At 45.7% G+C, this 23,164-nt stretch overlaps 2 protein-coding genes across 2 annotated transcripts in view; one reads left to right on the top strand and one right to left on the bottom strand.

Moving 5' to 3' along the window:
- Positions 1–773: 773 nt before the first annotated feature.
- LOC308173822 (serine/threonine-protein phosphatase 2A 65 kDa regulatory subunit A beta isoform-like) lies at positions 774–12,662 on the top strand. The gene is made up of 15 exons (XM_080548881.1): positions 774–903; positions 2,694–2,784; positions 2,957–3,057; positions 3,208–3,440; positions 3,639–3,786; positions 3,885–4,040; positions 4,469–4,583; positions 4,776–4,846; positions 5,795–5,929; positions 6,858–7,031; positions 7,121–7,181; positions 8,691–8,845; positions 9,181–9,323; positions 12,043–12,134; positions 12,320–12,662. The coding sequence occupies exons 1-15, from the start codon at positions 826–828 to the stop codon at positions 12,334–12,336; spliced, it is 1,770 nt and encodes a 589-aa protein (XP_080405007.1). The 5' UTR covers positions 774–825; the 3' UTR covers positions 12,337–12,662.
- A 3,242-nt stretch (positions 12,663–15,904) lies between these two features.
- The window catches only part of sik2b (salt-inducible kinase 2b), a gene marked incomplete at its 5' end in the record, with an annotated part of 33,610 nt that continues 26,350 nt past the window's right edge, over positions 15,905–23,164 (bottom strand). The window contains 5 exons of the mRNA XM_080548947.1: positions 15,905–18,113; positions 18,707–18,810; positions 19,558–19,671; positions 19,932–20,101; positions 22,956–23,164. The exon at positions 22,956–23,164 is cut by the window's right edge and continues 82 nt beyond it. Coding sequence (XP_080405073.1) covers positions 17,414–18,113; positions 18,707–18,810; positions 19,558–19,671; positions 19,932–20,101; positions 22,956–23,164 — 1,297 coding nt within the window. The 3' untranslated portion in view covers positions 15,905–17,413. The remainder of the gene's footprint in view (positions 18,114–18,706; positions 18,811–19,557; positions 19,672–19,931; positions 20,102–22,955) is intronic.

Raw genomic sequence — 23,164 nt, 5'->3', positions numbered from 1 at the left:
TCGGATTAAAGTAGCAAAGACCAGAAATGTCCATTGACCGCCAGTCAAACTTCTACACTATCACCCAAAAAGGGGCGTGGACATGACGGGAGAGCAAAGTACCGGATGCGTTGCTCTTATGATTATGGATGGAATGATTAGAATCGGTGCTCTATTATTCTACCTAGCCCAAAGTCCCCGGATGAGTGCCTCTAAAACTGAACTCGTATTTTGAGAAAAACTGAATTGTATTTTGAGAAAAACTGAATTGTATTTAGAGAACTGAATTGTATTTTGAGAAAAACCGAATTGTATTTAGAGAAACTGAATTTGAAAACTGAATGAAAATAATGAAAACTGAATTGAATACAATTCAATCTGTCAAATACAATTCAATTTGTGCTCAGATTCAATTCAATCTGTCAAATACAATTCAATTTCTGATGGCACTAAAATAGCTCCATAATGCTTAGGTGGCGTAGCGGCGGTTCTCGTCTTCGTAAGCGTTGACCATGTAACCGCAGGGTTCCCGGTTCGATTCCAGCCGGGGACATATCCTGCATGTCATCCCTTCTCTCTCTCTCGCCCATCCTTCCTGTCACAATCTATACTGTACTGTCAATACAAAATGAAAAATATGAGTGGGACTGCCCCACTCAGAAAACATAACAACAACAACAACAAAAAGAATCTCGCGAGAACACCCGTGTGAACACCTAGTGTGTCGTATTCTCGCGCGAACCCCAACTAATCGGCAAAGAAGGCCCCTGGTGGTTGTTGTCAGTAGCGGAAACCCCGTATCAGTGAAGCGCCATTCAGGTAACAGCAACATTATCAACAACAAACATGGCCGGAGCTGACGGAGACGACTCTCTGTACCCTATCGCCGTGCTCATCGACGAGCTTCGGAATGAGGACGTTCAGGTGATTACCGAGGGCACATTTGATATATTAATATCGTGTTTTGGTTTAATTGTTCACCCCTAGAAACTTAGAGGCCTTTCGAGATAACTCAACAGGGCGCACCCAGCCTGGTAGCTACATAGTGTTACCTATAGCTAGCTATTAATCGTGTTTTGGGGGTTAAAACTGCAGAACCACACAAGCTAACAAGCTAACCATGTACATGGGCTAGGTAGCACGTAGCTGGCTAGTAAGGCTAGGAGTTAATGGATTTAGCTAGCTAACGCTGTGAGCTAGTTAGCTGTTTATTTACTGCATCTCTGTCTCCCTCAGCCCATGGATGCACTGCAATGCAATATCTCTGAACTGCCCTAAACGGAGATAGAACCTTCTCATTCTAAACGGAGATAGAACCTTATCATTCTAAACTCACATACTGTCATGAACAAATAATATATGGTCATCTAGGCCTGTACATTGGGCGATGAATGCAATGCAATGACGACACAAGCTTGTGTTTGCTGATCCGAGATGCACCATCATTAGGTACACCTGGCATATGACCGGGTTGAACCTCCCTTTGCCTTCAGAACTGCCTTAGTTCTTAGTGGCATAGCTTCAACAAGGTGCTGGACACGTTCCTCTGAGATCTTGCTCCATATTGACATTATAGCATCCCAAAGGTGCTCTATTGGGCTAAGATCTGGTGAGTGTGGAGGCCCGTGTGGAGTGAACTCAAAGAGATGATAGTTCAAGAAACCAGTTTGAGATGAGGTGATGAGCTTGGTGACATGGCGTGTTATCTTGCCGGAAGTAGTCATTAGAAGACGGGTACACTGTGGTCATAAAGGGAAGGACATGGTCAGCAACAATACACACAGGTAGGCTGTTGTAAACAATGCTTGATTGGTACTAAGGGCCCAAAGTGTGCCAAGAGAATATCCCCCACACCATTACACCACCACCACCAGCCTGAACCGTTGATGCAGGATAGATCCATGCTTTCTTGTTGTTTACGCCAAATTCTGACCCCTACCACCTGAATGTTGCAGCAGAAATCGAGACTCATCAGACCAGGCAACGTTGTTCCAATCTTCTATTGTCCACTTTCGGTGTGCCTGTGCAAACTGTAGCCTCAGTTAACCTTTCTTAGCTGACAGGAGTGGCGCCCGGTCTTCTGCTGCTGTAGATCTGCTTCAAGGTTCGAACTGTGTGTTCTCCTCCATACCTCGTAACAGGTTGTAACAAGTGGTTAAGTTGAGTTACTAATGCCATTCTATCAGCTCCAACCAATCTGGCAATTCTCCTCTGACCTCTGCCATCAACAAGGCGTTGTCACCCAGAGAACTTCCGCTCACTGGATATTTTCTCTTTTTTATTTTTCGGGCCATTCTCTGTAAACCCTAGAGATGGTTGTGCGGGAAAATCCCAGTAGATCAGCACTTTCTGAAATACTCAATCCAACCCGTCTGGCACCAACATACCACGTTCAAACTAAATTAAATCACAGTTTCCCATTCTGATAACCTAAGGTGTACCTAATAAAGTGGCCGGTGAGTGTGTATATATATATATATATTAGTCTTTCTGATGGAACATCTTCTGGTAGCTGGACATTCCAAGTGAATTTGACCCCAAAATGTCTTTCATCATAGATTGTTCAGAAAAAAATTCTCGGGCGAAGGGTTTTTGGCATGTATTTGATACTTCTATCATCTAGCCTTCCTTAGGGCTCTATTAGCTGTTTTTAAATGGCACAGAATATATAACTGTCCTTAGAAACTGGTTACAACCTGCTGTTGTCTTCCCAGCTGCGACTGAATAGCATCAAGAAGCTGTCCACCATTGCCCTGGCTCTGGGGGTGGAGCGGACCCGCACAGAGCTCCTCCCCTTCCTCACAGGTACGGACCAACTGCCACGCACCTTTTATAGATGCTAGAAACATCCATGGTCATGAGACCTGACTTATGACAGCAATTCTCTGTCATAACATTCTTGAAAACAATGCATTCTGGCATTCACAGGGGCAGTGGCGAGGCATGTATGTGATGTTTTACCTTCTCTCTTCTGTAGACACCATCTATGATGAGGATGAGGTGCTGCTTGCCCTGGCTGAGCAACTGGGGAACTTCACCATGTTGGTGGGTGGGCCCGAGTACGTCCACTGCCTGCTGGTGAGTCCACACACACACACACACACACACACACACACACACACAGACCCAGTGTCTTGATGCTTGTGGGAGAGGGCCTGAGTATGTCCACTGTCTGCTGGGGATCCACACCCACACACATTTTGAGTCTACCTATCCATGTCTCCACAGCCTCCCCTGGAGAGCCTGGCCACCGTAGAGGAGACAGTGGTGAGAGACAAGGCTGTGGAGTCTCTGCGTAAGATTTCCCAGGAGCACTCCCCTGTGGACCTGGAGGTTCACTTCGAGCCCTTAGTGAAGCGCCTGGCCAGTGGTGACTGGTTCACCTCCCGTACCTCTGCCTGTGGCCTGTTCTCTGTCTGCTATCCCCGCGTCTCCAGCACTGTCAAGGCTGAGATCCGCCAGTGAGTACAGCAGAGACCATACATTACTTCTCTCTCTCACGCACACACGCACACACACACGCGTCACAGGCACAATAATGCACAGACTAGCCTCACACACATTACTAGTAACACAAACTAACTGCACCATGGTCATGTTCAGCAGGAGAAAACATGTAAAGTTATGTTCTAACGTTAGTGTGTTGTTGTTCTCTCTAGACACTTCCGTACGCTGTGTTCAGACGACACTCCCATGGTGCGCCGTGCGGCCGCCTCCAAGCTGGGCGAGTTCGCCAAGGTTCTGGAGCTGGACTACGTCAAGAGTGACATCATCTCTCTCTTCACTGCGCTGGCCTCAGATGAGCAGGTAATTAGTTAGCGGGACACTGGACGGATACATTACTGGAATTATCGCTAAGAGAAATGACACGAGATTAAGATAATCCCAATGGTCCTCTATGTTAGGACTCTGTCCGCCTGCTAGCGGTGGAGGCGTGTGTTAGCATCGCCACCCTGCTGCCCCAGGAAGACCTGGAAACCCTGGTGATGCCGACCCTTCGCCAGGCGGCAGAGGACAAGTCCTGGAGGGTCCGCTACATGGTGGCAGACAAGTTCTCTGAGGTTAGGAGGAGATTTCTTCTACTTACAGAATATTTGAAGCTTTAATGAACATTTGAACAAACAGCTTTGTACACTAACTTAACATCCCTGTGGAACGCGCTCCCTTCTGCCATCAAGTTTGCCCCCACTCTGGACTCCTTTAGAGCCAAGTTAAAAACCCACCTCTTCCTAAATGACATTCCCTAAATCTACTCCCTATTTGTTGTGAATTGTATGCCTGAGATTTACGTTTAAGTCGTCTGTGTCTGATTGCTTTCTGTGTTCCTTGTCTTTGTCTTTATCTGTTCCTTTACCCGGGCTGCGCCCCGGGCCGATGTAAAAGTTGGATGGGGGGCGCATTATAAATAAAATTAACATAACATAACATCCCCCCCCCCTCCCTTGCACACAGTTTGTATGTTAATTGATGTGTTACTGTGATGTTACAGCTCCAGAAAGCGGTTGGTCCAGAGATCACCAAGAACGACTTGGTGCCAGCCTTCCAGAACCTTCTGAAGGACTGTGAGGCAGAGGTCAGGGCAGCTGCTGCCAACAAAGTCAAGGGTGAGTCTAGCTACAGTTCAATAGATGATCCAATTAGGTGCTGTAGGTGCAGGAAGAAAATAAAGGAAACTAACGAAAACAGACAGGTAATGTGAAGTACTGACTATAGACTAGATGCCCTGCTGCAATGAGTCCTCAACATCCAGACAGCTTTGCAGTGTGAACTAACCCAAACTTGTTTCTGCCCCCCAGAGTTCTGTGAGAATCTACCAGAAGACAGCAGAGAGACCATCATCATGACTCACATTCTGCCGTGTGTCAAGGTACAAACTAACTTTAGACAACCATGAGTCATAAAGAGACGAACCACTGTACTTTCATCTGTTTAGATTTCTCTAGCTAGAGGCGGCCAGTCATGTGTGTTTGTCACGTGACTGACACACTCGAGTTGAACAGATTCTCTGTTGCTGGAGGCCAATATCAGCTGTGTTTCTAGACCCTGGTGGGTCTCTCTCCTCTCAGCCTGTTGGTTAGCATAACCCTGTAAATGCTTTCTCTCAACCTGTCACAGCCATGAACGTGTCCATTGTAGGTAGAGCCCATGGCTGCACCCCAATAAGCTAACTTGGCCTCTAATCCCCTGTCCTTCATCTGCACTGATCTGAAAACTCAGTGTGAGTGAAAGCAGCATGGCGTATGCCTTCGGTTACGTCTGCTCGGTGCATATGAACACGATGCGGACACTGTCAGACTACTGAGCTGTAGCCTGTGATGACGTCAGTGTAGCAGCTCCCTAAAGCCTTTAGCCAGCAGAGGGCACTGTTGTATTTCCATCTTCCATGGCGTTGTTTATGAGCAGTGCGGAGCGTCTGCTTGTGTAAACAGAACTGATTAATGTCACCACAGACCTTGTTTCTGCTGGATGTGCCAACAACAGAAAGGCCATGCAGGCAGCTTGCTGACACATGACCTGAAACCTCCACGATTCCCAAATGAAACACTTCAGGTCCTCCAATTGGTCCTCGATCCCCCTTTTCTCCTGACAGTAAACGTTTCTGCAGCGACTATTGCATCACGTCTGAAACACCCCCTGGTTGGAAAAGATGATTTCCAATGTTGTCCACCCTGCCGATTTGATTTTGTTTATTTGGATCTCCACTATCAGTTCCAAATATAACAGCTTTGCCCCCCAGGATCCTGAAAGAGCCTAAATGTGATGTAGACGATGGGTGTAGTCTGACCTCCCCCCCCCCCTCTGTCCCTCCCTCCAGGAGCTGGTGTCGGACACGAACCAGCATGTGAAGTCAGCCCTGGCCTCGGTCATCATGGGCCTGTCCACCATCCTGGGGAAGGACAACACCGTGGAACACCTCCTGCCTCTGTTCCTTGCCCAGCTCAAAGACGAGGTACCCTACCTGGCCCTCACCTGCCTTCTCTCTCTCTCTTCCTGCTCCCAGCTCATAGACCAAGTCAAGGTGGATTGTCAATGGCTGGTGTGTGTTTGTATGGAGGAAAAACCTCGGGGTAGCTGGAGGCCTGCCAACTGTGGGATACATGACACGCTGTCTGTTCTTGCCTGACCTGGCGGATCAGATTGTCCTCATGAACTGAGACTAATGCTGTTAACCTGGAGGGTATACCATCAATGTCGCTCAAGGAAAATCCAGGCTTGTTTTTGATAAGTCTCCTGACATTTATAAAATATTAATTATTTTAATTAATTTTAAGCCTTATTTGGATTTTAACATTGATACTGCTCAACCCTACACCTGGTTTTAACATTGTACTACCAGACGGAGGGTTGAACGGTGCCTATATACTATTTATATCATCCTAAAATGTTTTAGGGGTATACAGTATGAATAATTGTATTTATATTTAATGTACATTTTAAATCGATTAGATCAATTATTTATGTGTCTGACACCATTTTCCCTACCGCCCATGTTTGGTAGCCAAAGGGCAAAATTGGCTGGAAAGCTAGCGACCTTTAACCTGGGTGACTGGTGCCGTCTTTGCAAAAGAAATAACCAGAAGCCGATGGTTGTTTCTCCTCTGGTGACACATATATATACTGTATATAATGTGGAATGACTTGAGTCCTGGTGGTGTATTCTCTCAGCTAGCTGTTGGAACTCTGTCCAGTCCTATTTAGTTAACTAGATGGATATGGAGTGTCTGGCTACTGAACATGGTGATGAAATCATCTGTCTCTTTAGAATCAGGGTGGAAAAAACAGACCACGGGAGAGAAACAGAACAACTATGCTTGTCGTCTGTTGCTGAATGTTGTTCTACTTTGTGCCTCTAAATCCTGTCCTGTTACTGTCCTCAGTGTCCAGAGGTGCGTCTCAACATCATCTCCAACCTGGACTGTGTCAACGAGGTGATTGGCATCCGTCAGCTGTCCCAGTCTCTGCTGCCCGCCATCGTAGAGCTGGCAGAAGACGCCAAGTGGAGGGTCCGCCTCGCCATCATAGAGTACATGCCCCTGTTGGCAGGCCAGCTGGTCAGTCTATACCCCCATACACACACACACTAATACATCCTTCTGAGTGGCATTTTGAGTTGACGGTGATCTGTCATGTGTCTCCATAGGGAGTGGAGTTCTTTGATGAGAAGCTGAACACCCTGTGTATGGCCTGGCTTATCGATCACGGTAAGACACCTGTCCACCCGTCTCTTCTCGAGGCATCTGTCTGTCTGTCCACCCGTCTCTTCTAGAGGCATCTGTCTGTCCACCTGTCTCTTCTCGAGGCATCTGTCTGTCTGTCCACCCGTCTCTTCTACAGGCATCTGTCTGTCCACCCGTCTCTTCTACAGGCATCTGTCTGTCCACCCATCTCTTCTCGAGGCATCTGTCTGTCCACCCGTCTCTTCTAGAGGCATCTGTCTGTCCACCCGTCTCTTCTCGAGGCATCTGTCTGTCCATCCGTCTCTCCTAGAGGCATCTGTCAGTGCTTCACATAATGAGCTGGCCAGCCAGTAGGACAAGTCAATATGTCTTAGTTCTGTCCCAGCTCTAGCCTGTCCCTTTCCCCTATGGCCACGTCCCATAATGTCCTCTGTGGCGGTGGGAGGGTGGTAGAGGGAAGAAGGCAGACGTGTGGGTCTGCAGCTCCTAGCCTCGTGGCTGTGACGGCTGTGCCAACGACAGGGGGATGAGAAGCAGCCTGAGAATGAGAAGGGCCTCTCTCTCTCTCTCTCCCCCTTCTTCAATTCTGCTCTCTCCTCGCAGAGCGTTTAGGCAGGTTAGACGTGTGTTGGCTACAGGCCCACGCCCGATGATGACAGATGTGGACCGAACAGAAAGCTGTTCATGTGCTACCACACCATATTATAACAACCTAGAGCATTGTCACACACACACACACACACACACAGAACACAGTGAATGTTTTAGGACAAAGGGCGAGCTAGGTTACATTGGAATGTTCCTGTGTGTCTGTGCTCTCCTTACATAAGTCCTGCAGTGAGCCGACGGGACTACAGAGGTCGGGGGTGAGACACACACACACACACACACACACACACACACACACACGCACACACACACACACACTCTTTCTCTCATTAGTCTGTATTTGCAGAAAGAATCCCTGCTCTTTGCTGTACAGTGTTTGCCCTGATTGATGAAGCAGCAGGTTAAGACTTTAGACCACCAGGCCATGCAGCTATAGCCATCAGCTATTGTTTTGAATATGAGGTCTGAGATCTGGTCTGTGGCTTCTGATGTTATGTCACAGATAAGCTGATTTAGAGAGTACAGCCATCAGCAGCCTTCTATACATGATGACAGAAATAGAAATATTCCGTGTGGCCCTGGGGTGGTCCAGTGGTCTAGCACCGCGGTCTACAGTGACACATATGCCCATGTCGGTATGGGTTCGAATCCGGCCCATGGCCTGCTGACATTCCCTATCTCCCTTCTTTACTTTCCTGTCTGTCTTCACTATATCTGTCCAAATAAAATAAAAATGAAAAATAGCATTGCCCCACTCAGAAAGAATAACTTAATAATAATAGAAATATTCCATGAAACATTGCTTTTACTATGGGATTCTCATTGAAGAGGTTATCTATTTGGCCAAAACCGCTCCCATTTATTTAAAGGTTGTTGTTGTTGGTGTACAAAATGAATATTAAAGTATTTGTTTGCTGTTGCCAGTGTATGCCATCCGTGAGGCTGCCACCTGTAACCTGATGAAGCTGGTGGAGAAGTTTGGGGCAGAGTGGGCTCAGAACACCATCGTGCCCAAGGTGGTGGGCATGGCCAACGACCCCAACTACCTGCACAGGATGACCACGCTCTTCTGCATCAACGTGAGTCCTGCCGCTTGTCGACAATCACCTGCTGATTTATATTGAGTGTCTCTATTCTCTATTTTACTCACTTTGGTTGTTCACATTTCAGGCATTAACTGATCAAATACTTTTTCATGGAAAGCAAAAATAGGAAGATGCTTTTTATAAAATGATGACATTTATAGAAAAACTTGTCAACATAATAAATGTCATGACAAGTGTCTACCAGTTGTCCTGCATGAGTACTATCTGTGTTATTGTGTTTGTGACCACCTCATGTCCTCTCTCAGGGAGTATTATACAATGCATCATAACCTGGTTATGAACAATGTTTCCCTGGTGTCCCTCTTCAGGCCCTGTCAGAGGCGTGTGGTCAGGACATCACCACCAAGCAGATGCTGCCGATAGTCCTGAAGATGTCCAACGACCAGGTGGCCAACGTGCGCTTCAACGTGGCCAAGACCCTCCAGAAGATCGGACCAGTCTTGGAGAGCACGTATGTCCTCAGTTAGACCACTAAACACATCCTTTAACCACCTCGACACACACGCCTCAACAGCAGCAGGCTTATGGGATTCAGCAAAAAGCCCTCACTCCTAGTCTGACCCAGCCCATAGACACATGAGCACAGCGCTCCCCATGGCTACTGCATGCTTCACTCTCATGCTTCACTCTCATGCTTCACTCTCATAATCCACCATGGCATGCAGGAGTGTGGGAACAGCGCTGTGTGAGAAACTTGATTAACTAGTATGCACTCAGTGAGAAACTGGATTAGCTGTGTATACTGAGCAACTGAACTAGCTGTGTGTGTGCGCTGGGCTGTGTGGGTGTTAGACTTGGGCGGTTTCCAACTTTTGATACCCGTTAAACCGTCCCCCAATAATACTGCGATTTACGGTTTAACTGCCGTTTAGGGTGTCATGACGATCATTTTGATTTTCACACAACAACAAAAATGTGCCTCTAGCATCCAGTAGGCTTATCAAATAATAACAATAAATAACAAAAATGGCAGTAACGAAAATGGGCATAAAAGAGCATCCTACAACAGCAGGCTGTTCTTCAAGCCTATTCGAGGTGTTTCGACAGAAACAAGCATGTTTTGTGCGGCTTCAGCAGGGCACGGAACGGTCTGGGCATGCCCGGTAAAGTCTGGTTGTTTGCCTCGGTCGGTATCGTTAGAAAGCGTCACCGGTAGGGCTGTCCCAAACGACTATTTTTCTAACGATTAATCTAACGAATATTTTGTCGATTATTCGGTTAGTCTAGCGACTAATTTAACGATTAGTCTAACGATTATTTTTTTGCTGTTCGATTAATGTATCACTTAATTTTCCCAAAATAAATGTCAAAAACTTCTCTTATCAACATTTCAGTATTTTATTCAATTATTCTTGCACTGCAGGGCAATATTCCACACAACAAAAAAGATCCTCTCTTTCTTACAGTCCAACATAAAATATAATATTATAAAATATAAAAGTTAACTTCAAGTAAAAGGAAAAGTGCAAGGAATGCAGTAAATTCTGTAAAAAAGTGAAATTCTAACCGGAATACCGTATACTCTCAGTAACAATCTTTAACAATAACAATCTCAACATAAAATATAATATTATAAAATATAAAAGTTAACTTCAAATGTGTTGATCTCACGAAAGCCTTGACCCTCCACAATAGCAACAGGTCTCATGTCCTTGACGATCATCTGTAAGATGCTGTTAGAAAGCTGAGCAGCCATCTGGGGTGTGCATGGAGTTGTGCTCTTTTTGTGGAAAAAGTTTTCCACACTGCTTTGCTTCCTGAAAATAAAAAAAGCACACATTTCTTATCATGTGTAGGCCCCTTAATTTCCACCTCACTGCTATGTTTAGCCAACATGGCCATTTAGAAGTCTGTCCATCACCACAACACATAGCTAGCTAGTAGCTACATGGCTAGCTAACTTTACTCTCGCTGCTATGTTATGATTAGCTAAATTGATGCTAACGTAGCATGCGACTACGAGCTGGATAACGTACAGTAGGTGCGAGCACCACAATAACAATAGGCTAGTAAGGCTACCGTAGCTAGCCAGCTACATAGCTAACGTTACTCTCGCTGCTATGTTATGATTAGCTAAATTGATGCTAACGTAGCATGCGAGCTACGAGCTAGATAACGTACAGTAGGTGCGAGCACCACAATAACAATAGGCTAGTAAGGCTACCGTAGCTAGCCAGCTAGTAGCTATCCATTTTTCACTGATACACGGCCGGAAAAGTGAACAGAAATACAACGCTGACTTACGGTGCTAGCTTGTGGCTGTCTTCACAAAGCGCTCCAGGATGCTTTCGCTTGAGGTGCTCGTTCATTGCAGTCGTACTGCTGTGATAGGCCAATTCATTTTTGCACAGTTTACAGACCACCACATTGCCATTGGTTTCTTTTTTTGTAAAGTACTCCCATACTTTGGACGATCGTGGGCGAAGTCTTTTTCTGCCTCCGTGTTTGCACTGGTCGCAGCCATTTTGTTTTTTTACGACTAACCGACGCATTTTACGGCAACCGACGTATTGACGTAATCGATGACGTCGATGACGTCGAATAATCGTAACAGCCCTAGTCACCGGTATTGTTATATAAAGCTATATTGCTATATAAAGTTATTTTCTTTCTTTCTAGAACATGCTGTTCTATCATGTCACACGCCTGTGTTAAATCACATTGTCCGTCTCCATTGCTTCAAGTTTGGTATAGTTCACCGGTTGTTAGGTCCTCGGGTGTAAAAAGTTTAAAGAAAAATCAATAGGACAAAATAGTAATCCAATGTCACTTGAAGAACAGTGAGAATTACAGCGTACAGAATGTAGCCTAGAAGTGAAGTTTGTGGACCGTTGTAAACACGTGTGATATACGGTCTGAGCGGAAGTCATGTGGAGGGAAGAGGAAGTGGAGGGAAGGAGGGGGGAAGTGCTGTCACTTTCATAGCATCTTAAACCACACAGACAGTGTTGCTGGATAAACACACATTACGGTGTTTATTATATATAGCAATTTATGACATTGACCCAAAAAAATAAATTGAAGCGAGGTTTACGGTTTAACTGTAAAACCTCCCCAAGCCTAGTGGGGGTCAGGGGAGGCTGGTGGAGGCAGAATGTGTAAAATACGATGCAGTGATGCATGGACTGAGGAATGGTCACACCCACTGATAACTGTTTGTTTGTCATCAGTGCCCTGCAGACAGAGGTGAAACCGGTGCTGGAGAAACTGGCCACAGACACAGACATGGATGTCAAGTACTTCGCCCAGGAGGCTATAAGTGGTATGTAGTCCTCCTCTGTTTGAAGTCACCTGGATTATTTAATTGTAGCATATAGTAACATCTTATATGGTGTTATATCAGTGTTTTGTCTGCCATGATGGATACATTGTGATATCACCTGGGCTGATGTGAGCATCATCAATCCACTGAGTCATTGTGAACCTTCTGTGTTTCCTTCTCTACAGTTCTGGTCCTGGCGTAAACTCTCCAACATGGTTACCCTAACAACCACCAAGACAACAACACAACGTGACAACACTTTAAGATATATTTATTGATGTTCTGTGCTGGTTCTGTATAGGGAATGAATTGAGCTTATTAACAACATTCTTTTTTTTGTACCGCCAATGGTCGTTCACTGTCCCAGCGTAGCCCAGGCCTCTTCTCCCTCCTGCTGTACATGGATGCTTTACCGCATCACTAGAACTCGCTCTGCTCCATGTCGTGCATGCTTGTTGGTGCTGATACTGATACTATGTACACACTGAAAAAGATAGGACACGCCATTAAAAACGTTTTTTCTTTGTATGTTGTATTCTTTTTCCTTTTTACATATTTGCACATGTGAACGTAAAATGTAATTAATAGAATTGCTACTTAAAATGCCCTGAAATTAGAATCAAGTGCACCACATGAGTTTGTTATTAGAAGAATATTATGAATGTTAGAAGGCTACATTTCGAGGCACATTTGATTCTGTGCACTCGACAGTGTAGTAGGGAATTAGTTTGTTCGGGTTGACTATGTTGAGTGGTGAATAGGTCTCCACTGTAGAAGAACAGCTGGAATGAAGTATGATCATCAGCAGCAGAAGGAGGCATTCCTGTATGTACTATACTGTATTAACAGCACAGTCCACCGCCTACGATACCAAAGTCATGGCCATTGCCATTGTCCAACAACGACATTCAGACTTTACGGGACAGTTCCCCAGACAGGTTAAGGGTAGTCCTGGACTAACTCACTCTTTCAATGGAACATATTTTGTTTAGGATTAGTCTTAATCTGTGTCCAGGAAACTAGCCATATGAGATGTTTCTGATAGAAATCTCTCCTGAGTCATGTATTCATAGCCTAATGTATATGTTTAATCATATACTGGTATTGTTTCAAGTAGTTACACAGCCAACAACCCAAGTAACTTTAAAAGCATGGAATTTGAAATGAAGCAGGCTGCCCTTTTTGATTTTATATTTAGATACGTAAGAAATTCTGTAACACAGGTCAGTTAGCAACTAAGACACACAGCTGACAAGGGAGCTGTTATGTAGTACAGATCAGTTGTCGTGATCCTGTGGGATTCTGGAGACATTCCATCTCAGCCAGTCTGACCTTGAGATGCTCCCGTTACTGTATATCCACTTCTGGTTGTGATTGGATCCTGTATCCTGCTCCCCCAGAGTGTGTCCTCATGGACTTAAATGTCGTCACTGTGGGTAGAAGGGGGTAGGTAATGGGACCACAGCCATGGTCTCATGAGGAATGTCCTGCTGGTTGGTATGGACATTACACACTAACTCTAGAACCATCAAAACAGCGGCTGTTTGTGCTCAAATAATCAGGGTTGACTGAAGGCAATGGAGCGAATGAAACCTGAACAAATGTGTCATGTCAAAAAAACTTCTACATAACCATTTATTTACCAGTTTTATAATCACACACCCTGTACATGTAATAATAGCTGGTAATGGATGACCTGGAAGAGACCTGGGATGATTTCCTTGAAATGATGTCAGGATAATGTTGTAGGCTACAGCTACAGCATGACTCAACTGTTTTTATGAAGCTGTGTGTGATTCACTCTTCCAGTTCATTAGTCCTCCGCCTACACAGACCTCACTGGTCCCATTATCAGAACAGGCTACAGGCACGGCTACCATTACCTCCTGTTGTACGCCTGTGTATGGGATAGAACCACATCTCTAACTAACCAAGGGAGCAACATCAGGTCAAAGAGTGTTATAGTGTGGTGTGTAGACACATAACTGACCAAGAAACACACAGACATTTGTTCAATAAATCCTTGTTTAATCTCAACAGCAAGTTAGCTTATGTGTGGTCAACATCAACGTAGGGAGAATATAAAACTGGATCTCTATAGACTGGTGATTTATCAGCTGGGAGGTGCAGTTATCATGATACTGGAAACACATCCACTAGAATCTTCATATTTAACTTCATCTTCAACTAGTACTCAGAAATATTGCTATAATACTTTTAAATGGCATATACTGATTGACCAAGAAAAGCACTGTCGAGAAGCTAGCAAACCAAGAAGCTCCTAACTCACACCATACGATGAGGGTTTGCCGAGGAAAACTTCTGAGGGACTTTGGTTTTTGTACCGTAGTAACACCTGGGTCTAGTCTTCTCCGAAGAGATAATACCAAAAAACAAGAACCAGAAATGATAATGCAAAATAATTCAAACATCTTAATTTAGAGGAAAAAAATAAAAGGCACACTGATCACTACCACGCTCAACACAATACTCTGCTGCAGCTTGACAGCACTCATGAGCCTCTAAAACCTCTACTTTGTACAAAGCACAATAAACAGCCAGTAAAGTGTTGCTCTCGCTGGTCTTTCTTTGAAAGAACATTTTGTTTGTGTCCATTATTACAGGGGATGAGAGAGGTGCGTCCCTCAGGTTGAAACTAGTCCCCCCCCCCCCCACCTCACCTCACCCCACACACACTCGCTACATTTCATTTTCTCCTTGTAAAAGTGCTCCAGTAATTCTACTTCCACACATGGGTCCTGTAGTCTCTTGCCCATGATCACACACGGTCCTATAGTCTAGTATCTGGGGCCTCATTTAAAAAACGTTGTGTACGCACAAAAGAAGGCTTAGGCCGCTTTTAAGCAAACTTTGGGATTTATATATATATATTTTTAAATGTCCTCCACGGACACTCTGACCCATTCATCAGAGCAATGCAGACAGGTAGTTTGCCCTCGCGTCATGACCCCGCCTCTATTTTGGGGGACAGTCCCTTTAGTTTGACCGGTGGTAAATTCAAATTCAAGGTCTTTGCCAATTTAATAGCATAACATAAGAAAACAGTATTGCTTTTTAGCTATTAGGAGCCAAAATCTGATGGGCAGTCAAGCAAACAATTATGTAATGTTGTTGCCGATCAACGAGGTGTCATATCCTGACATATCCAACGACCTTATTGAATCTCCAGGTAATGTATATCTGACATCTATCACTTTTTCTGTCGTTAAGACACTTTATTTTGCTGTTTTGGTAGTCTGTCCAATGTGACTAGCTCACTTGCCCCCCTCCAATGGCCCTAGTTTTGGCTTTTAGCTTTTAGACATGGTGACACTAGCTTTTCCAATAAGGCACCAGCACTTTTCCGCACTCGATTTCCCCCAAAAGGAGGCGTGGTCATTCTGATGACAGGGAGGTGACGTATGACTGAGGAATGAGCAACTGCGACTCCAACTCGAGAAATGGTTTGAAATTGATACCATTGTGTAAAATAAATCGAAATATTACCTCTCACGCATTATATATGAAGAGTTCCCTAGAGTGCACACAAAAAAAACATGATTTAGGATCATAAATAAAAACAAAGATGTTTTTGCAAAACAACCCCTCAAATATGTTGTACAGTTTAATCGGGAATCATATTTAATTGGATCTGTAATTATTAAACAATATTATGACATTTATTCTCATAATTAATAAGGTGAACAGTAGGTTTACGAGATACAAGTGCACAGTCTCATATATTGTTATCACGTGTCCAACTGTTCACCTTATTATTTATGAGAAAGTTCACTGGGTTTTTTTTTTTTTTTTTACCCTTTCTGTTGGGATTTGCCTTCATTGTCGTCATGCAGTCAGTATGGATGAATATTAATTAGGGGCTATTCAGTGATCATTTATAGGCAACTATGGGCGTTAAAAGGGTGGGACAAGACACTCGTTCACGTGCGGAAAACGTAGAGTTGATTGTGATATATAAAAGGAAACCGGCGTGGGATGTGCGTATGCACTGTTATGAATCGGGATATTTCTGTCTTTCGTACGTACACAACCTTTTATGTCAATCCTACGAACACTTTTATAAATGAGGCCCCTTGGAGTTTTGACAGTCAGAGATCTGGCTACAAGTACGTTGACCGATACTGTTAGTAGAAGTCTAAGTGCTGTATAACCTCTCCTTCCGTAGTCAGCCTGTTAGCTTAGAGTCATGGTGAACTAGTGTATCCAGTGTCGGGTGACTAACCCTCTGGCCTTTACTCTACAGCATACTTCAGATGAGAGGAACGTTCCTTCGGGAACCCAGCAGGTGTGTACTTCAGGGTTCTTTCACCTTGGATCATAATAAAACAACAGGTAATTCATCCCAGGAGCCAAGGATACAATCAGGAGACAAACCAACACACCTGCACGACATCAGAGAGAAACTGGAATAAACCAACGACCTGATTTAATTACGCATGTGCGTACGCGTGGATGATTGTATCCTTCCCCCACACACACACAGACACACACACACACACACACACACACACACACACACACACACACACACACCCACTGCAGTGGTCTGGTGGTGGATTATCTCCTGATTACATCATCAACTCTCGCGGATGTGAATCAGAGCCTCTCAGGAACCAATAAGATGACACCTCCCCAGGCGCCGCCCCTCCGACATGGATTAATAATATTGCTTCAATATTGCCACAAAAATATACTGAATAACACTGCACTTATCTAGCGCACAATTAATTAATAATCGTCTCTTGTTCATTATTTAATGTCAAATGCGTTCGGAGGCAGGTTTCGGGCCTACTTCCATACAGAACGCATTTGTCGCCGTTTGTGCTTTTAGCTAGCCGGTCACACTGTGCACGTCCAACGAGGAGCGTCTGTGCTCAGGCTGCGATACATCAAGCTCTGCAGTTGCAGTCAGTGGCCAGGTGGGTGTAGTTTTGTTAAGCCAATCACTTCACAGACGAGACGCCAACGGTGATGCTCACGGCTCAACGGCCAACGCCAAGTCAGCTCGCCAGGCCCCCGCCCCCAGACCGGCCTCCTAGCTCAGGACTGGTAGGAACAGGAGTGAGAGGGAGGTAGGGAGGGAGGGAGGGGTTTTGGTAGAAAGGTCGTAAGGGTTCACCACAAATAAAAGAGTATGAATGATACAAAAATGTGTTCCTTCCCTGTACCTTGGCCCCGACTCCACTCCGTCTAGGACTTAACGCTGTGTAGGCTTCATGGGTAATACTGCCTTCTGCTTCCTCTTGTGACTTCCTGGTTCAGTTGACCAGTACGAAGCCGTGCTGAGAGTCCACAGTCTCCATCATCTCAGTGTCCAGGAAAGAGGAGTTCTGGAGATCGGGGAGGGTCAGGCCCTCCACGTACCCCGCTACGGGAGCTTGTCCTGGGCCGGGCGGACCAGGGGCTGGGCCTGGTGGGGGCTGACCCGGGTCCAGAGGGAAGGAGAAGTCATACTGCTCTGGGTAAAGTGCCTCAGCGGAGGGGGGGTGGCCCTGGGCCTGCTCACATCCTGGGTAGCTGTAGCGGAGACCCTCGGGGAGCTGGTTCTGCAGTTGACCCACCAGACCGCCGGGAGGCAGTAGTCCAGGCAAGAGGTGGGGGTAGTGGCCCAGATAAGGGTCGTAGAGGTCATAGATCAGGCCCTCGGGGCTCGGCTCCATCAGCGGACTGAGGTTCTGGGGGTGTGTGTATGGGGGGGAGGGCTGGGGGGAGGTCTGGGGGTGTGTGTATGGGGGAGGGGGCTGGGAGGAGGTCTGCTGCTGCTGGGGGTGGGGCTGGTGTTGGTGCGCTGCCATGGCCCCCTGCATGTCGAGAGGGGCTGCGGGGTCCTGGTGACCCATAGCCGGGCCTGGGGGGTAACCAGAGCCAGAACCTTCCACGATCTGCATCTGGTTGAAGTAGGACTGCAGCTGCAGACCCTGGGACTGCTTCTGAAGGTACATCCTCTTCTGGTACAGCCTAACAGATAGAGAGGAAACTTTTAAGTTCAAGATTCAGGATTCACAGTTTATTTGGGCCATTTGTGACAAAACACAAAACGTTGAGAATGTTCTTCAACCAGAGCCCAGAGGGGGTAGAATAGGGAAAAAGTGACAAAAACATTCATACTTGACATAAATATGCAGCGATACATAAACAGTAATAGAGATCAAGGCTATCCTGGGTGAGGCTCAATCGTCTCCGGACCGGCGTCAGGCGTTTCCGCTCATCAATGCACAGATGGGGCTTGGCCCCAAATTCGTCGTGCGAGTGTGGCGCAGAGGACCAAACCGCAGACCATGTTATCCTGGATTGCCCGGTGTACCACCCACCCAACGGGATGCATGGTCCGTCGGTATTAGATGACGAGACGATGACGTGGCTTCTGGAGGGGTGTCCAGAAATATAGCCCGGGTGAGCCCCTCAACCAGGTCTCGGGGTGGTAAAAGGGTAGCCCCTCAGCCCCGAGCCTGGTGGAAGTGGAGAGGAAAACAACTACCCAAGAAGTAATAGAGAAAATACAAATCCCACATCTTAGCAAAGGTCGACATAAAAACAGATGTGTATATCACCTGTGCTCCTGTAGCTGCTGTTCCAGACTGCGGCAGGGTGTCTCCTTACAGAAGAGCTGACAGCTAGCAGGACTAGTGAGGGTGTTAGCCAGAACACTGGCCGTCTACACAGGAAGACAGGGGAGATTACTGGATGTAGGACAGCAAAGTGGGCAACCTATAAATCAATCTTTTTCATTAGTTGTACTTGTTTATATTGTTCACAATGTTACTATAGACTTTAACAAATAAATTAGCAGAGAAAAAAAAATTAACATCAAATGATGTTCTCAACTGATTCCTGCATACATTCTTACGGCTAGAGAAGGCTGAGCTTTCTTCCTCCGACAAACTAACATGGCGTTGCCATGTGTCTCCAAACCATTACAATTATGATTGAAGTCTCCTTATTTGCAAATTCTCTCTATGAACAATTACAGAACGTACACATTTTTTTCCTTAGGGTTAGGGTAATAAATTCTATTTAATTGATGAATCTCTGATCCAAATTCTTAGTGGTGTCGTCTTGAGGTAATTACAGTATTCATTTGAAGTAGTAGCCAAATTAATAATCCAAGTAATTCATTATCAAAAGTATTTAGACACCTATATCTGTTTCTCCATTTTTAATTCTCCATTTTGTTTTGTAACCGTAGAAACGTGATACGGCTAAATCTGGGCCAATAATAATAATATAATAATTTATTAGTGAATAAAGGCCTAACGCCCCTCAGCTGTGACTTTATTAACCATAAAGCACAGCCTCTTGTGCCTTATTGCTTAAATAAAGTATATCAGTGTGTGTGTGTGTGTGAGAGTATTAGCACATGTTTGTGCAGAATGTGTGTGTGTGTGCAGTGCAGTATTAGCACCTGTAGTCTGTGTGTGAGGTACTGTGTCTCCAGACTCTGTCTGCGGGACAGTAGGGGGGGCGGGCCGCCGCTCTGGTATAAAGCTAGGCTGTCCTGCTGCCTGGACGCGTCTCCCTGGAACACACACACACACACAGACACACACACACACACACACACACACACACACACACACACACACACACACACACACACAGACAGTACGATGAGCAGTAGCATTTCAACAATGGCTGTATTCACTCTCCCCCAGGGTACCAGGGACCAACTGACAGTAAACAACCTCTTCTCTTACATAATACACGGTCAGATAGCTGATACCTAGTGAGGGTGGATATGTATACGTGTTGTGTGTGTGTGTGTGTGTGTGTTTGTACCTGTAGTGTGGGGTCCAGTAGGTTGTGTAGGTGTGTGTGTGGACTGAGGGGGCCCATAGGGAGGTTGTCCTCAGAGTCCATGTGTTCGTACGCCATCTGGACCTTGTTGAGCTCCAGGATACCTTTGGTCCGTGCCAGGTTCTGGAGGTGTTGCCGGAACGCGACCAAACCTGTCACGACGCAACCAAACAAACACACACCGTTAGGAGTCATCATCTGAACAAATTGCGTGGTGTGTCTGTGTGTATTAGTGGTAATAAAATAAATCTCCTTGTCCTAAAACCTTCATGACAGTTAGTTCCTCCCTAAACCACGCTTCCTGACTCATCCTACTGATGGAGCTATTTAAAAACCACATTCTTTAGAGAGAGAGAGAGGGGGAGTCAGCGATGACGTTTCAGCCGGCCGCTAAAATAGCTTCTAGTGACTCTAGAGGCAGATGGATAAAAGGCTCTCCTGATATTTTAGTCTCTCGCGTTGAGAAGCACTTCACACACTTCTGGCTGGAGGATCAGACCTGAAGCGGAGTTACGTGGGCCAGACCCACAAAGAGCCGTCTGATTCACAACCTCAGTCACCACGCAGAGAGAGAGCTAGCCAATGAGACATGGAGGGGCAGAGAGTGAAGAGAACCGACGTCCAGCCTGTGAGTGTGTGTGTGTGTGAGTATGTGAGTGTGAGTGTGTGTGGATCTGTGTAGGTGTGTGTGCGTGTGTGTGTGTGTGTGTGTGTGTGTGTGTGTGTGTGTGCGTGCGTGTGTAGGTGTGAATGAGCAGCAGCGGTGGGTGTGGTGTCTGTCTCATTAGGAACAGTGCTAGAGTGCTAGAGCCTATGGCTGTAGAGCCCTGTAGACAGACTAACAGAAGTACTCTCGGCTCTTGACTGAAACTATAGACTTCAACCGTCGGTGTTCAGGTTCTGGCACATCGCCCCAAGGAACGTCAGCGAACACCAACAATGAACAGTGTTGGGTCAGTGTGCGGATTAGGACTTGACGATTAGGAATGCTGTTTACCGATCCGTTGCCATGACACAAACTGTTCTAAAAACTTGCCAAACAATGTGTGTCGTCGAATGGCACACAAGTGCAGTGACAACAATAACTATAAGCTATACTGTAGGCATAATTCAGACATGTTGTAGGTATTTCTGTCTTAGGGAAAGTTATGGAATGGGGTCTTTAATCAGTTAATCAATCCAAGTTCATGCTTCCAAGCTTGAACATGGTGTTTACTGTTTTTAGATGGACAAGAATGATGCCATGCATCGCACAACCACACACAGAGCTTGCATACAGGTACAAAATAAAAAACATAAAAAAATAGCATTTTATTGGATACCGTTCCCCTAGCAACTTGGTGATTGGTAAATTCCTAGCCAACTCCATAGAAACGCAGTGTGCGGGTATCCAGGTTTGCGTGCACGCTCCTAGACCCCAGCGTCAGTTGCTTGTTTCTGAGTTGTGTTGAGTGATATTGTGTTTATATCAATCAATATCAACCATGAGATATTTTTCATACAGAACATGGTAGATGGCCTTACAGGTCTCTGGAACAAAATCGCAAATAGTGGAAGCCAATTGGCAAAAACAAATAAAATGATTAGATTAATCCAAGACAGGAGCCCAAACCTACATACCATATTTATTTAAGGTAGTAAGATTTTGGGGGGATTTTCTCTAATTGCCCACTGCATGCAGAGGCTCAGGTTTGCATTCTAGCTATTTGCCAGGGAAAGGAAACATTCTGCAAATACTGAAACATTGTATTGATGAAGCCCCAGAAAATAGAAAAAACACATCAATGACAATATTGCAACACTGTAGGCGGATTGGAGAAAATTGCACCATAGCCTATCACGGAGGCGACCCGCGCAACCCTGTCTAATATTATTGTGTAGCTTATGCAGATTTATTTAAATAATTTATTCTATAAATAATATCTAACGCAGACAGGAAGAAAGACTGCACTGATAGGGACTGTAGCCCAGGTTGATGGGGAGGGCAGAGCAGATTGTGATGTACAGCTAATTAAAAACTATGTTTTGCATAGTTTATGGCCAGCTAACGATCTAAATGTGTGTTTGCTAGTTAGGTAGCACCCTGTCCTTAGATACAACACTACTGCCAACTTGTAACTAAAATGGGAGTGGCTAATCCCTGATATCTAATGGAAGATGTAGATTCTCCCTGATATCTAATAGAAGGTGTAGATTCTGGCTAATCCCTTTTCCCAGGGATTAACCTGACTAACGTAAGGAAAATCTGTTTTTTGTTGGGTAACGTTTGAGCAGTGTGCCGTCACATGTGGCTTTCTGAACATTCTAAACACAACCAACCAACAACTGGCAACTTTAAAGGTTTAAGGGGGAGGGTTACCTAGGGGTTAAGGGGGAGGGTTACCTAGGGGTTAAGGGTGAGGTTTACCTAGGGGTTAAGGGTGAGGTTTACCTAGGGGTTAAGGGTGAGGGTTACCTAGGGGTTAAGGGTGAGGGTTACCTAGAGGTTAAGGGTGAGGGTTACCTAGAGGTTAAGGGTGAGGGTTAACTAGGGGTTAAGGGTGAGGGTTAACTAGGGGTTAAGGGTGAGGGGTTAACTAGGGGTTAAGGGTGAGGGTTACCTAGGGGTTAAGATGAGGGTTAACTAGGGGTTAAGATGAGGGTTAACTAGGGGTTAAGATGAGGGTTAACTAGGGGTTAAGGGTGAGGGTTAACTAGGGGTTAAGGGTGAGGGGTTAACTAGGGGTTAAGGGTGAGGGTTACCTAGGGGTTAAGGGTGAGGGTTAACTAGGGGTTAACAGTGAGGGTTAACTAGGGGTTAAGGGTGAGGGTTAACTAGGGGTTAAGGGTGAGGGTTAACTAGGGGTTAAGGGTGAGGGTTACCTAGAGGTTAAGGTTACCTAGGGGTTAAGGGTGAGGGTTACCTAGGGGTTAAGGGTGAGGGTTAACTAGGGGTTAAGGGTGAGGGTTAACTAGGGGTTAAGGGTGAGGGTTAACTTGGGTTAACTAGGGGTTTAAGGAGCTGACCTTGAGTGAGCGAGGTGTCAGAGGCGCGGCGTCCCTCTCTGAAGCTGATGGGGGAGCGGTTGTGCTCCTCCCTCCTCCCGCTGCTGAGCGCCTGCATCATGGCGGGGTTGGCCGGCCGCGCGCTCAGGTAGGGCTGGTTCATCTGGGAGGAGGTGGAGGAGTTGGCCAGCACCGCCTCGCTGAGGGAGGGGGGGTCCTCATGCAGGCTG

Source organism: Nansenia antarctica (assembly GCF_963989245.1).
Source record: "Nansenia antarctica genome assembly, chromosome: 19".
NCBI classification, from domain to species: Eukaryota; Metazoa; Chordata; class Actinopteri; order Argentiniformes; family Microstomatidae; genus Nansenia; species Nansenia antarctica.
The sequence above is the reverse complement of the archived record's forward strand: the minus strand, read 5'-3'. Positions and strand labels throughout refer to the sequence as shown.